This window comes from Mustelus asterias, chromosome 4 (assembly GCF_964213995.1).
Source record: "Mustelus asterias chromosome 4, sMusAst1.hap1.1, whole genome shotgun sequence".
In the NCBI taxonomy this organism is placed as follows: domain Eukaryota; kingdom Metazoa; phylum Chordata; class Chondrichthyes; order Carcharhiniformes; family Triakidae; genus Mustelus; species Mustelus asterias.
The window spans coordinates 82,624,056-82,637,244 of record NC_135804.1 but is presented as its reverse complement, the minus strand read 5'-3'; the positions used below and the strand labels follow the sequence as shown (position 1 = coordinate 82,637,244).

Here is a 13,189-nt window from a genome sequence, read left to right as displayed (position 1 = left end):
TCATGCAGAACAACGCTTTAACCCCTGTGGGTATGGTTGGGGTACAGTCATCCCTGTGGGAGGTGGGTCACAGACAGATTAATCACAGCTATGGGGTGCAATAGCATTTATTAGCAAATTTTAACAGTACATATGACCCTGTCCCTAACTGCAATGCATGCCTTCACCCATACCCTCTTGGTGACCTTACAACTTCTTTATTTTACGTGGCCTACTGTTTCATCTAGGTGACTCCCAGGATGCACATCAGAACTAGGAGGCAGTTAGTGTGTTCCGCATCCTGTGGCCTGTGATGCTCTTGGTGGGCTTTCCCTGGAGGGTCCCAGCGGACTTTCTGGTGTCCTGGATATAGCTGTCCCACCCTGTTCATCTCGCTGCCTATGAGATAGTCTGTTGTGAGGAAGGGGGTATTTGGAAGGCCTGGTGATGGCCAGAGTCTCTTGGCATGGGCTCCAGCCCTTCCTCCTCCCTCTGGGTGCCCCTGGATCACTCCATGGGATGGAGGGGCACCTGGACTGAACTCTAGAAGCCTCGGCGCCACCTGGCCTGCCAGTCCTGGAAGCCCCACGGTGTGCGAACTCTCGGCGATAGCCCTCTGAGTCTGGGCCAAGCTGTTGAGGCCCTTAGCAAGTGCCCACTGACTGGGTCAAGTTCTGGTGCCCCTCAGCAATCGCTTGCTGTGACTGGGCCATACTCTCAAAACCCGCCAACATTGCCCGCTGCGTCTCAAGCATGCTCCTGAGCCCCTCAGTCATGGCCACTGTGATTCGGTTATGCCTTGGACCTGCCACCCATGGTGACCATATCCTGCCCAAGGCTTTCCACTGCAGATGCCATACTTGCAGTGGTGGCCTGGGTACCACGTAGTGCTGTACCACCTCCTGCACCTGAAGGCTGTTGGACTCCTCAAAACAGCTTGGCTGTTGCTGAGTGTTGCTGGCATCCCCTCCTGCAATCCCCGGTTCTGCTGCTGCATCTTCAGCAGAACTAATCCCAGTGGCCTGGCACCTAGCTATTGGCCACCAATGTCCATGGCTCTGGCAGACCTTTGCGTGCCTGAACACTCATACATTCCTGCCTCCACCTGATGTACATCAAAGGCTGTGTTGTGCGCACCAGAGATTTCCCCAGAAGCCTCACCGCTAACATGTCTATCGTGGTGATTGTATCTGCACTGGTGGATTGTGTGGTTGGTGCTTGTGTCCAATGTATGGTGCTGGCCTCAGAAGATTCCTCAGGGCCTTCCTGAGGTGTCCTCGCTGCTGTCATCGGGCATCTCAGCGGGAGCAGTGGTGGGAGGCAGTGACTCCTGGTGGGCCGGGAGCACCAGAGTTGTTTCCTGCGACAAAGGACACATGGGTGAGTGCATGACAGGGACAGGTGTCTGCACAGATCACAACTTACTTGAGTTATGTCATATGAATGAAGGTTTTCTGGATCCTCACTTCCATGCCTATCCCCGACCTGGCCATCGGCCATGGAACTATCCTCCTTCTCCCCCGACAGCTCACTGCTCTTTCCTCAAAGGCAGTGAGGATACGCAGCTCGGAGGTCCTACCTCCGGTATTCTGCCGCTTCTGGTGATTATGGGCCATCTTATCCTGTGGGGACGAAAGGGAGGATTGAAAGCCTGATGGCTGGGAGGGCACAGGATGTCGAGGGTATGGTTGATTGGGCGGGGTTTGTTGGGGCTGTGCCTCGGCAAGCAGCAGTTGTGATGGGGGAAGGGTGGGGGGGCGGTGCCAGAAGGGTTGCAGGAAGGTGCTAGGGGTCAGGTGCTGGAAGGCGACGAGGTGTCGGGGGTGGTGCGGGGGGGTGGGGGGGGAGGGGTTTGGGATTGACACGGACATTGCAAGCGCGATGGATGGGACTAATGGCAGGATGGGATGGACACTCACCCTTGCTGCCTGAACGAGGTCATTCATTTTCTTCTAGCACTTGCGATCAGTCCTCCGTGCCAGTGCGTGGGCATTCACTGCCACGGTCACTGCTTCGCAAGCCTCATTGCCAACCTGACCCTTGGGTTTTTGAATGTTCTGGGGAAAAAAATGTCCCTCCTCTCCTCTACAGCGTTCAGCAGTGGCACAGCTCTCCCTCCATGAGGGAGGCACCTCTTGGGGTAGCTCTTTGCAGTGCCGTCTTCTTGGCATGACAGACTGGTCCATCGTTAGTGCTTATATGCAGCTTTCCCTTGTTAACGCCATACAACTGTGGCCACTTTGGGTGAGTTGCACGCCAGCAGGGTTTGTGCTGGCAAGAATTGCATCAAAGTTCTTTCATTGCACTCAGTGTTGTGAGATTGCTGTGCACGGTGCACTGAAAAAAAAACAGCGCAGTTAACACTTGCTTTCAGACTTTATTGAAATTTGTTTGTAAAATCGTGCCCTATACCTTTGGTCCCAATATGGACTATGACCTCTGGCTGTTTCCATTCTCCTCACAGAATATCATACACCTGCTTTAATCTGGCACCATGGAGGCAATATGCCATTTGTCTATACCCAAACTATCAACTTCCCTGTGACTATCAATTTCTCTGTGACTCATTAAGTGAGACATTCACCCAATTACAATTACCAAGATAAAGCTGCTAGTACAGTTCTGCATGTTATAAGTGCAGCTATCTGTAGCAATTTACTTACTCCCAGTATTGCTCACTTGGACCCTGGTGAGGAAGGTAGATTTCTGATCCATTTGGACAAGTTTCATTGTTTCCATGCAGCCATGTTGTATTAACGATTTCAAAATGTCCATCACCCAGAGTGAGGTTGCAGAGTGGATCTAGAAAATGGGGAAATTTGAAACACAGAAAGACTTATATTTATATAACGGCTGTATCCCAGAATGTTCTCCAATTAAATAATTTTGAGTGTGGTCACTGCTGTAATGTAGGAATCACAACTTCCAATATGTGCTCATCCAAGCAAGTGGAGAGTATTCCATTCCACTCCTGACTTGTGTCTTGTTGCTAATGGACAGACTTTGGGGATTCAGGAGGTGAATTATTTGCTGCAGACTTTCTAGTGTCTGACCTGCTCTTGCAGCCACAATATTTATATAGCAGCTCCAGTTCAGTTTCTGGTCAAATTAACCCCAAGATGTTGGTAGTTGGAATTCAATTATGTAATGTCAAGGAGACATGGTTGAATTATTACTTGTTGCAGATGGTCATTGCCTGGCACTTGTGTGACATGAATGTTACTTGCTACTGATCAGCTCAAGTCTGAATATTGTCTAAGTCATTTTCTGATCAGGGCCAGTGTGATCTCCTGGACTCGTTTCGATCGCCACAGGGGGTCGGAGAGGAATTTCCCAGATTTGTTTTTCCCCATATTGGCCCTGGGGTTTTCACTCTGGGTTTTCGCCTCTCCCTGGAGATCACATGGTCTGGAATGGGGGGGTGGGGGTGAGTTAATAGGTTGTGATGAACAAAGCATCGTAGCTGTGAGGGACAGCTCGGTGGATAGGATATTAGGATGTAGATAGGCTGGAAAATTGGGCGGGGATCCTGGATTCAGGATTCAATCCTGGACCGGGGAGCGGCGCGGGCTTGGAGGGCCGAAGGGCCTGTTCCTGTGCTGTATTGTTCTTTGTTCTTTGTTTGTTCTAAGTCTTGCTGCATATGTAGCCACAGTATTTATAAGGCAGGTCCAGTCCAGTTTCTGGTCGATAGTAACTCCCAAGGATGTTGTAAGTGGGGGGATTTTTGTTTTAGATCATTGCACATGATATTATGAAGCACCCAACATATTACAGTCAACCCCATAGTGTACTTTATATTTTAATGTACACCTTGGATATGATAGTACCCTTATTGAGTTAGGTTGCGAAAATCTATTTATAGTATGTCATGTGTATTATGTGTTCTGTATCAATCTGCTTGTAAAGGGAGATATTATTTGATATATTGCATAACACAAACTACAATACTCAATAAAGGCATTAAAGCATTAACAATTCCTTGAATGATTCACGACAAAGCCAATGGAATATTAAAGAATGTTAGGGCTTCAATGCAATTCTATCAAAAGTTGAGGTTTTGTGCACTTTCGTCCATGCTGCTATACAGAGATAGAGCATGATCCCAAAACAAACCCATGGTAATGTATGACCCCCATGGGGGGTGACTCCATGGAAATACATGATCCCATGATGACCCTTGGGGGATACATGACCCTGTAGCAAACCTTACAGATGTTTCTATTACATCCTTTTTCTTGCATTTATGTGCATCATGGCTAATGTTAACTGCTTCCCATAGCTACTTTTACAATATTAATTCTTAAGTCTGATGGACTTCAACCCGGATAAATGTGTAGTAGTCCATTTTGGCAGGTCAAATGGGATGAAGGAGTATAATATCAAGGGTAAGACTCTTAGCAGTGTAGAGGATCAGAAGGACCTTGGGGTCCAAGTCCATAGGACTCTTAAATCAGCCTCGCAGGTAGAGGAGGTGGTTAAGAAGGCATATGGTGTGCTGGCCTTCATCAATCGAGGGATTGAGTTTAGGAGTCGGGAGATAATGATGCAGCTTTATAAGACCCTCGTCAGATCCCACTTGGAGTACTGTGCTCAGTTCTGGTCGCCTCATTACAGGAGGGATGTGGAAATGATTGAAAGGGTGCAGATAAGATTTACAAGGATGTTGCCTGGATTGGTTGGCATGCCTTATGAGGATAGGTTGAGGGAGCTCGGTCCCTCTTTAGCAGGGAATCAAACTTTATTAAATTTAAGTGACTAAGGACATTTTATTAAAGATGTCATATGAATACAAGTTGATGGTATTGGAATTGACCAAAGGATGCTGGGGCTCGGCTGCAGGAGGCCTATCAATATGTTAGATGGTCTTCACAGAATTGTTATGGTGCAGAAGGAGGCCATTTGGCCAATCGTGTCTGCACTGGCTCTCCAAACGAGCATCATGGCTTAGTGCCATTCCATTGCCTTTCTCTGCACCACAGCACATTATTTCTATTCAAGTAATCATCTAATGCCCCCTTGAATGCTTGGATTGAACCTGGCTCCACACTTCCAGACAGTGGCCAGAATTTTATCGGCACGCCCGCCCCGGAATCAGGGCAGGCAAGGCTTGCAGAATGGAATTCTCCATTGGCCTCAGGTGGGATTTTATTAGCCTCACCCGAGCGAGGTCGTAAAATCCCGGTATGTGTGTTCCAGGTCCGAACCACTTGTATGTTTAAAACTTTTTTTCTTGCATCACATTTGCTTCTTTTGTAAATCACTTTAAATCTGTGCCCTCTCATTCTTGATCCTTTTATGAATGGGAACAGTTTCTCGCTATCGACTCTGTCCAGCCATCTCATGATTTTGAACATCTCTGCGAAATTCATGTACATCATCAGCTCAGCATTACCCTCATTGATAATTCCTCAAAAATCTCCAGCAAGTTAGTTAAGCATCATCTCCCCCTTAGAAATATGCAACCCACATTTTTTTAATGTGACTTCCACTTCCGTCCTGAATAATTGTTTCTAGAAGCTTGCCCACCACTGATGTTAAACTAAAATTAAAACAAATTACTGTGGATGCTGGAATCTGAAACAAATACAGAAAATGCTGGAAAATCTCAGCAGATCTGACAGCATCTGTGGAGAGAGGACAAAGCTAATGTTTCGAGTCTGGATGACTCTTCGTCAGAGCTAAAGAAAAGAGGAATTAGGATGAGATTTATATTGTTGTGGGGGTTGCGGGTGGGGGAGCAGTAAGGGCTGGATAGAAGGTCAGTAAGAAGTCTCACAACACCAGGTTAAAGTCCAACAGGTTTATTTGGTAGCAAAAGCCACTAGCTTTCAGAGCGCTGCCCCTTCGTCAGGTGAGTGGGAGTTCTGTTCACAAACAGGGTATATAAAGACACAAACTCAATTTACAAAATAATGGTTGGAATGCGAGTCTTTACAGGTAACCAAGTCTTAAAGGTACAGACAATGTGAGTGGAGAGAGCGTTAAGCGCAGGTTAAAGAGATGTGTATTGTCTCCAGACAGGACAGTTAGTGAGATTTTGCAAGCCCAGGCAAGTCGTGGGGATTACAGATAATGTGACATGAACCCAAGATCCCGGTTGAGGCCGTCCTCATGTGTGCGGAACTTGACTATCAGTCTCTGCTCAGTGACTCTGTGTTGTCGTGTGTCGTGAAGGCCGCCTTGGAGAACGTTTACCCGAAGATCAGAGGCTGAATGCCCGTGACCGCTGAAGTGTTCCCCAACAGGAAGAGAACACTTTTGCCTGGTGATTGTTGAGCGGTGTTCATTCATCCGTTGTCATAGCGTCTGCATGGTCTCCCCAATGTACAATGCCTCGGGACATCCTTTCCTGCAGCGTATCAGGTAGACAACGTTGGCCGAGTTGCAAGTGTATGTACCGTGTACCTGGTGGATGGTGTTCTCACGTGAGATGATGGCATCCGTGTCGATGATCCGGCACATCTTGCAGAGGTTGCTGTGGCAGGGTTGTGTGGTGTCGTGGTCACTGTTCTCCTGAAGGCTGGGTAGTTTGCTGCGGACAATGGTCTGTTTGAGGTTGTGCAGTTGTTTGAAGGCAAGAAGTGGGGGTGTGGGGATGGCCTTGGCGAGATGTTCGTCTTCATCAATGACATGTTGAAGGCTCCGGAGAAGATGTCATAGCTTCTCCGCTCCGGGGAAGTACTGGATGACGAAGGGTACTCTGTCCACCGTGTCCGGTGTTTGTCTTTTGAGGAGGTCGGTGCGGTTTTTCGCTGTGGCGCGTTGGAACTGTCGATCGATGAGTCGAGCGCCATATCCTGTTCTTATGAGGGCATCTTTCAGCGTCTGGAGGTATCTGTTGCGATCCTCCTCATCTGAGCAGATCCTGTGTATACAGAGGGCTTGTCCGTAGGGGATGGCTTCTTTAACGTGTTTAGGGTGGAAGCTGGAGAAGTGGGGCATCGTGAGGTTATCCGTGGGCTTGTGGTACAGTGAAGTGCTGAGGTGACTATCCTTAATGGAGATGCGTGTGTCCAAGAATGCAACCGATTCCGAAGAGTAGTCCATGGTGGGTCTGATAGTGGGATGGAACTTGTTGATGTCATCATATAGTTGTTTCACTGATTGTTCACCATGAGTCCAAAGGAAGAAACCTGAGCTTAACGCTCTCTCCACTCACATTGTCTGTACCTTTAAGACTTGATTACCTGTAAAGACTCGCATTCCAACCATTATTTTGTAAATTGAGTTTGTGTCTTTATATGCCCTGTTGGTGAATAGAACTCCCACTCACCCGACGAAGGGGCAGCGCTCCGAAAGCTAGTGGCTTTTGCTACCAAATAAACCTGTTGGACTTTAACCTGGTGTTGAGAGACTTCTTACTGTGTTTACCCCAGTCCAACGCCGGCATCTCCACATCATGACGACCATAGGTCAGTGATAGGTGGAGGCTAGGGAGAGATTGACAAAGATGTTGTGGACAAAAAGACAAAGGCAATGTAAATGGTGGTGATCATGGCTAAGAAGGGTGGCACTTCAAGAGAAACTGACTGGCCTTTAATTGCTGGGGCTATCCTTACCATCTTTTTTGCAATTCTACAGTCCTCTGTCACCTTCCCTTAGATGTGGAGATGTCGGCGTTCCCTTAGTCCAGAGAAAACTGGAAGATTATGGCCAGCAGCCCTGCAATTTCCATTCTCACTTTCTTTAATATCCTTAGATGCATCTCATCCAGTCCTGGTGCATTGTCAACTTTTAGTCCGGATAGTCTATTCAACACATCCTCTTATCAATTATGACCCTTCTATGGACAGAATTTCCTTGTCATGTCATAGGTAGCACTTACCTCCCTGGTAAAGTCGGATGTAAGGTATGTATTTAATTCCTCAGCCTTCCCCCTACCTACATGAGTAAATTCCCTTCTAGGTTCCCAATTCGGCCTTACTCCTCCTTTTATCACCCTTTCATTATTTATATGCCTGCAGAAGACTTCGGGATTCTCCTTTATGTTGACTGCCAGATTTTTCTCAAAAATCCCTCTTTGTTTCTCTCATTTGCTCTTTCATCTTCCTTCCACATTTTTCTTATTTATCTTAACTTCTACCTCCTCTTTTCATCCTGCGAGCTCTGGATTTGTTTCCCCTAACCTCCCCTTTTAAGAGAATAAACCTTGACTGTGTTCAGATCATTTCTGTTTTGAAGATCCCCTTGTTCAGCTACAGGTTTTTCATCAACCTTTTGTTCCAAAGCCCAGCTCTGTTATTGCCCCATTGAAGCCAGCTCTCCCCCCATTTATTATTTTTGCTTTGGATTGCCTATTTTCCTTCTCTATCATCATCCTAAAGCTTCCAATACAATGATCACTGTCTCCTAAATGTTCCCCCAAATGTTCTTCTTTGTGCCATTTATTAAACACTTGTGTGGTTAAGGGGTGGGTTGGAGTGGGTGTGAGAAATTAGTATTTTAGTGAAGAGTATAGAAAGAAACAAAATAAGTTGCCCTGCACTAAATGGCTTAACTTCTTAGTTCCTTAAAAGTATGTGACTGCTCTGCCACACATTGTAATTCTGTGTACCAGGCGCAATTGGGCATTCCTGGTGCCCAGTGTTAATGATAGAGAATACGACTGAAAACACACTTTCAACATTAGTAAACCATTTCAACATGACAGCAATTATTTGAATGGTCTTCAGAAGCAGACAACAGCCAGTCTGCTCAGCCTGCAGACTGGGGTCACACTTCACAGTCCCAGTCAATATGATATGGTCAGACATTACCCACAGCCCCATTCTGCATATTAAAAGTCAGATACCACCCTCAGTCTATCTGTTCAACACCACTGTACTCCAGCAATGAATAGGGCAATCCACAATTTTAAAGTTCCACAATAATTTTCAGATAGTAATTATAGAAGATGATGCTCGTGGTGTAAGTCAAATGGAGTGCTAAGGGGAATATAAACATAACACCATTCGTATGTATATCAGGTTGAATTAATTTCTACTTATTTCAACATTTCTGTGGGGCAGGAATGAAGAAAGATAATGGGAGCGATTTTCCAAACAAAAACTAAGTGACTAACGGGCAGGAAAACGGGAGATTTTGCAGTTCATCTTTTGGGCGACAAAGTTGTTTGAATTTTCGGCACTCCATGCTTCACAGAGTGCACTGGGGGATTCACGACGGTAGTGGAGGGGTGGGGTGGGTGGTTCCTAATCCTGCCCGAGAGGCTGGCATCAGCATGCTGCGTGGGCCACTGCGCATGTGAGATTGGCGCATGTGTGCTGGCCCCTCCATCACCGGCCTCCCCACTGCCAGATTGCCGGCCCTGACACAACCCCCCCACCCGATCACCAGCCCCAGTCGCCATCCCTTCCCCACCAATTGCTGTGCAGAGTGTGCAGTGGACCCCCAACTCCCACAACCACCAATTGGTCCCCACTTATTCTGGCCCCGCCCCAGAAGGCCCTGCCTCCTTGGCACTGCCCTGTGCCTGGTGGGCTGTTCCAAGGTGTTAACACTGCCCAAGGACCTCCCCCCTGCCCCCAACCACCCAGGAGGTCCCCAACGGTCTCTGCTCCCATCAGTGAGACCATCACCTGGTCCCTGTTGCTGGTGGGAACCTCTCCCGGCAGGGTTTTAAACATTAGCGAGCCCAGACGATACTGTCCTGGGCTCGCTAATGACATTCAAATCACTATTTTCATATTTTAATCAGCTTGCCCTGCTTTCCAGCGTGAGGCTGATTATGCCATAAAAAGTGGCCCAGGAAAACTACGATCAGCTGGACACCTTTCGTGATTCCCGTTTCAGCCCTCCTCCCAGTATTTCCGGCCTGCCTCACTACTCAAGCAGCATGCTGGGAAAATTGCACCCAACGATTGGAGAGAGGAGTGAGAAAGAAATGTCTTGGGTGAGAAAGATGTTGGAGATGACTGTCTGGTTGAAGTTGAGAGATATTGGAATCCAATTGCTGATTGCAAAGAGAGAAACTGATGAGGGAAGAAAATCTTTTGAAAATCTTTGCCTACGAGGTACTTAGGTAATTTAAAACACCGCAATAGTTTATTGACTTGATATTTAGCAACTCATGGGAAACCATAAAAGCAAAATACTGCGAGTGCTGGAATCTGAAATAAAAACAGAATATACTGGATCAGCTCTGATGAAGGGTCATTCAGACTCAAAACGTTGGCTCTATTCTCTCTCCACAGATGCTGTCAGACCTGTTGAGATTTTCCAGCATTTTCTGTTTTTATATCACGGGAAACTATGTTTTGTGACCAATCAAACTGGAGAAAGTGCATTGAGGAAGGCAGCAAACGCATCGCAAGAATGTTGGGAACACGCAGAGATTAAAACAATCCATTTACCCAACCTGGGACGTCATTATGGCACAGTGATTAGCACTGCTGCCTCACAAGGCCAGGGACTGGGTTCAATTCCTGGCTTGGGTCACTACCTGTGCGGAGTCTGCATGTTCTTCCCACGTCTGTGTGCGTTTCCTCCAGGTGCTCCGGTTTCCTTCCAGTCTGAAAGATGTGCTGGTTAGGTGGACTGGCCATGCTAAATTTTCCCTCCGTGTACCCGAACAGGCGCCGGAGTATGGTGACTAGGGGATTTTCACAGTAACTTCATTGCAAAGTTAATGTAAGCCTATTTGTGACACTAATAAATAAACTTTTAAACTTTAAACTTCAAGCACCATCAGCCTTGCATGTGGCAATGTCGACAGATTGTGTATTGGGCTCATCAGCCACCTCTGAACCCAATGAAGTAGAAAGGAGCCAATCATCCTCGATTCTAAGGGACTGCCAAAAAGAATATAAAAAGAGGTTCCCTCTCAGTTGTCCACTATGTCCCACAGATCTGATGAGTCTGTACTAACCACATGATTGTTAATACACTGGTGTGAATATAGTAAGCAGGAACCAATCACCGAGCTTCCAAACCAACTATCACTCTGGACGAAATTTCTGCCTCCCTGCTCATACCCCAAATCCAGCACAAGGATATTATCACATACTCTTAACAATCTTGGGTCTGCTCTAAACTTCTGAACGTAAATTATATTTTTCATACTGGCACATCCCAACTTCTCATATTTTTGCATGAGTCTATCCTTAACTTTAGATTTAGGTAAATATTCAGTAGTACATGAATAAAATGAATAGAAAACTCTATCTGTTAATAGTTTGAGCTACTGCACAAAACCTATGCTTCCATAAGATCTCGTTCAGTCTCTGAAAGTGATAACTGTTATATTAAATTAGAAACATTACTATTTTATCGAGTCGTCATTCAATACAGAAGAGGCCATTCAGCCCATTGAATCTTCACCGACAAAAATACACTAAATCTGCACTAATCCCACTTTCCAGCACAAGGCTCATAGCCTTGAATGTATAACATTTCAAATGCTAATCCATTTACTTTTTAATGGTTGTGAGATTTCCTGCCTCTACCACCCTCCCAGGCAGTGCATTGGAGACACCCACTGAAATGTTTTCCTCAAATTTCCTCTAAACCGCCTGCCCCACACCTTAAAGATGTCCCCTCATTATCGACCCTTCAGTTAAGGGAACAGCTGCTTCCTATCCATCCTGTCCAAACCACTCATAATCTTATACATCTCAATCACATCCCTCTCAGCCTTCTCTGCTCTAAAGAAAACAACCTGAGCCTCTCCAACCTCTCCTCATTGCTCAAATGCTCCATCCCAGGCAACATCATGGGTGAATCTCCTCTGCACCCTCTCAGTGCAATCGCATCCTTCATCTCGTGAAATAACAACCTAACAAATAATAGTCACTCTAATAGGGTTCTATGTATATTTTCCACGTAATGAGTAGCTTAATATGTTTAAGCCGTTTTTTAGAAATTCACAGGTATCAGTGACAGCGAGATGTTCAAATTGATCTGTCTACTTACATAGCTCAGGAAATATTTAACGAAACATGCAGGTTTTACATAGCTCAATGTTCAGATTTGCCAGTCAAAACATTATTTCAATCTTCTATAAATTGAGATGCCTTCAGTTAAAATGAAAATAGCTTTTAAACTATTGTCCATTTTTCTCTCTCATTCAGACTGACAGAATGAAAATTGACCAGTCGGTCTGTATACTTTACCCAATAGAAGCTCAGACAGTACCTTTGGGAGACCTGCTGCATGTTTCATCTGCACCCCACCAACTGAAGCAGTCTGCCCACGGCAGGGGGGATTGGAAGGAGGCGAACAAGTAGTATAGGCTGTAGGCGATGATGCAGTTGTAGTAAATGCCCACAAGTGTTGACACAAGGACCATGGTGATGCCCACACCTTTAAATGGATTGAGAAAGCAATTTAAATTAGAAGATATTCACTTGAATCAATTGTGTTTTCATGTATTCAGCTGCTCAGACAAACCAATTTTGTTTCTTTATAGTTATTCTATTTGTCTAGAACTGAGCGAGAAGGAAAAGAGTGACAAATTGAATTGAGGATGAGGGAGTGTACCAATATGAACTGAGAGAGTGTCTCAGTGAAAGAGTAGGAAATTGGATGGTGTATAAAGACTTGTGATTTGTGGGAAGGAGTTGCATGGTGCACAGAACTTGGGTTGTTTTCTGTACTTAAATAATATCATGGTGAATGAGAACCAATGGGTATTTAGTTGGAAATTTGAAAATGCAGTTGTTAGTAAATTGGGAGGTAATTCTTTACAGAGAAGGAAGTAGGGTTGGGAGGAGGGAGGCAGATGTTAATGAAGAGCGATATAAGGAAGTGCGACAAGATAGCCTTATCTATGATGACAGTAGAATGACCACATGAGATAACAAGCTTGAGTCATTGGTGGTGAATACATGCAGCTGAGTTTACATGGAGGAAGAAATTAAAGGACAGTGGGAGGGCATGAACTTCAAGGAGAGAGCATACAATGAACTGAGATGGAGACTGAAAGCACGAAGGATGAGAAGTTGCTCGGTGAGACATGCAGAAGGAAGCTGTAAAAATGAATCTGTAGGATACTTGACATAATAGGTGTGTGGTAGAGAATAAGGATTTTAAAGGCATGAGAGGGCTGTGACAAAATTAGATGCTCAAAGGTGTTAGGAATGGGTTAACAGAACTTCCAATTAAGTCCTAATTTGATGTCAATTAACTCAATAGAAGTCACTGATATATAAAGGGGTCACAGGTGGCACTTTGGTGTTGATGGAAAATTGTATGTGAAGTTGGATCAAAG

General features: G+C 45.7%; 1 protein-coding gene across 1 annotated transcript in view; it reads right to left on the bottom strand.

Moving 5' to 3' along the window:
* Positions 1-13,189, bottom strand: part of LOC144493140 (sodium- and chloride-dependent neutral and basic amino acid transporter B(0+)-like) — an 80,528-nt gene that overhangs the window by 45,671 nt on the left and 21,668 nt on the right. The window contains exons 6-7 of the mRNA XM_078212041.1: positions 12,115-12,282; positions 2,643-2,781 (exon numbers count right to left, since the gene is read on the bottom strand). Coding sequence (XP_078068167.1) covers positions 2,643-2,781; positions 12,115-12,282 — 307 coding nt within the window. The remainder of the gene's footprint in view (positions 1-2,642; positions 2,782-12,114; positions 12,283-13,189) is intronic.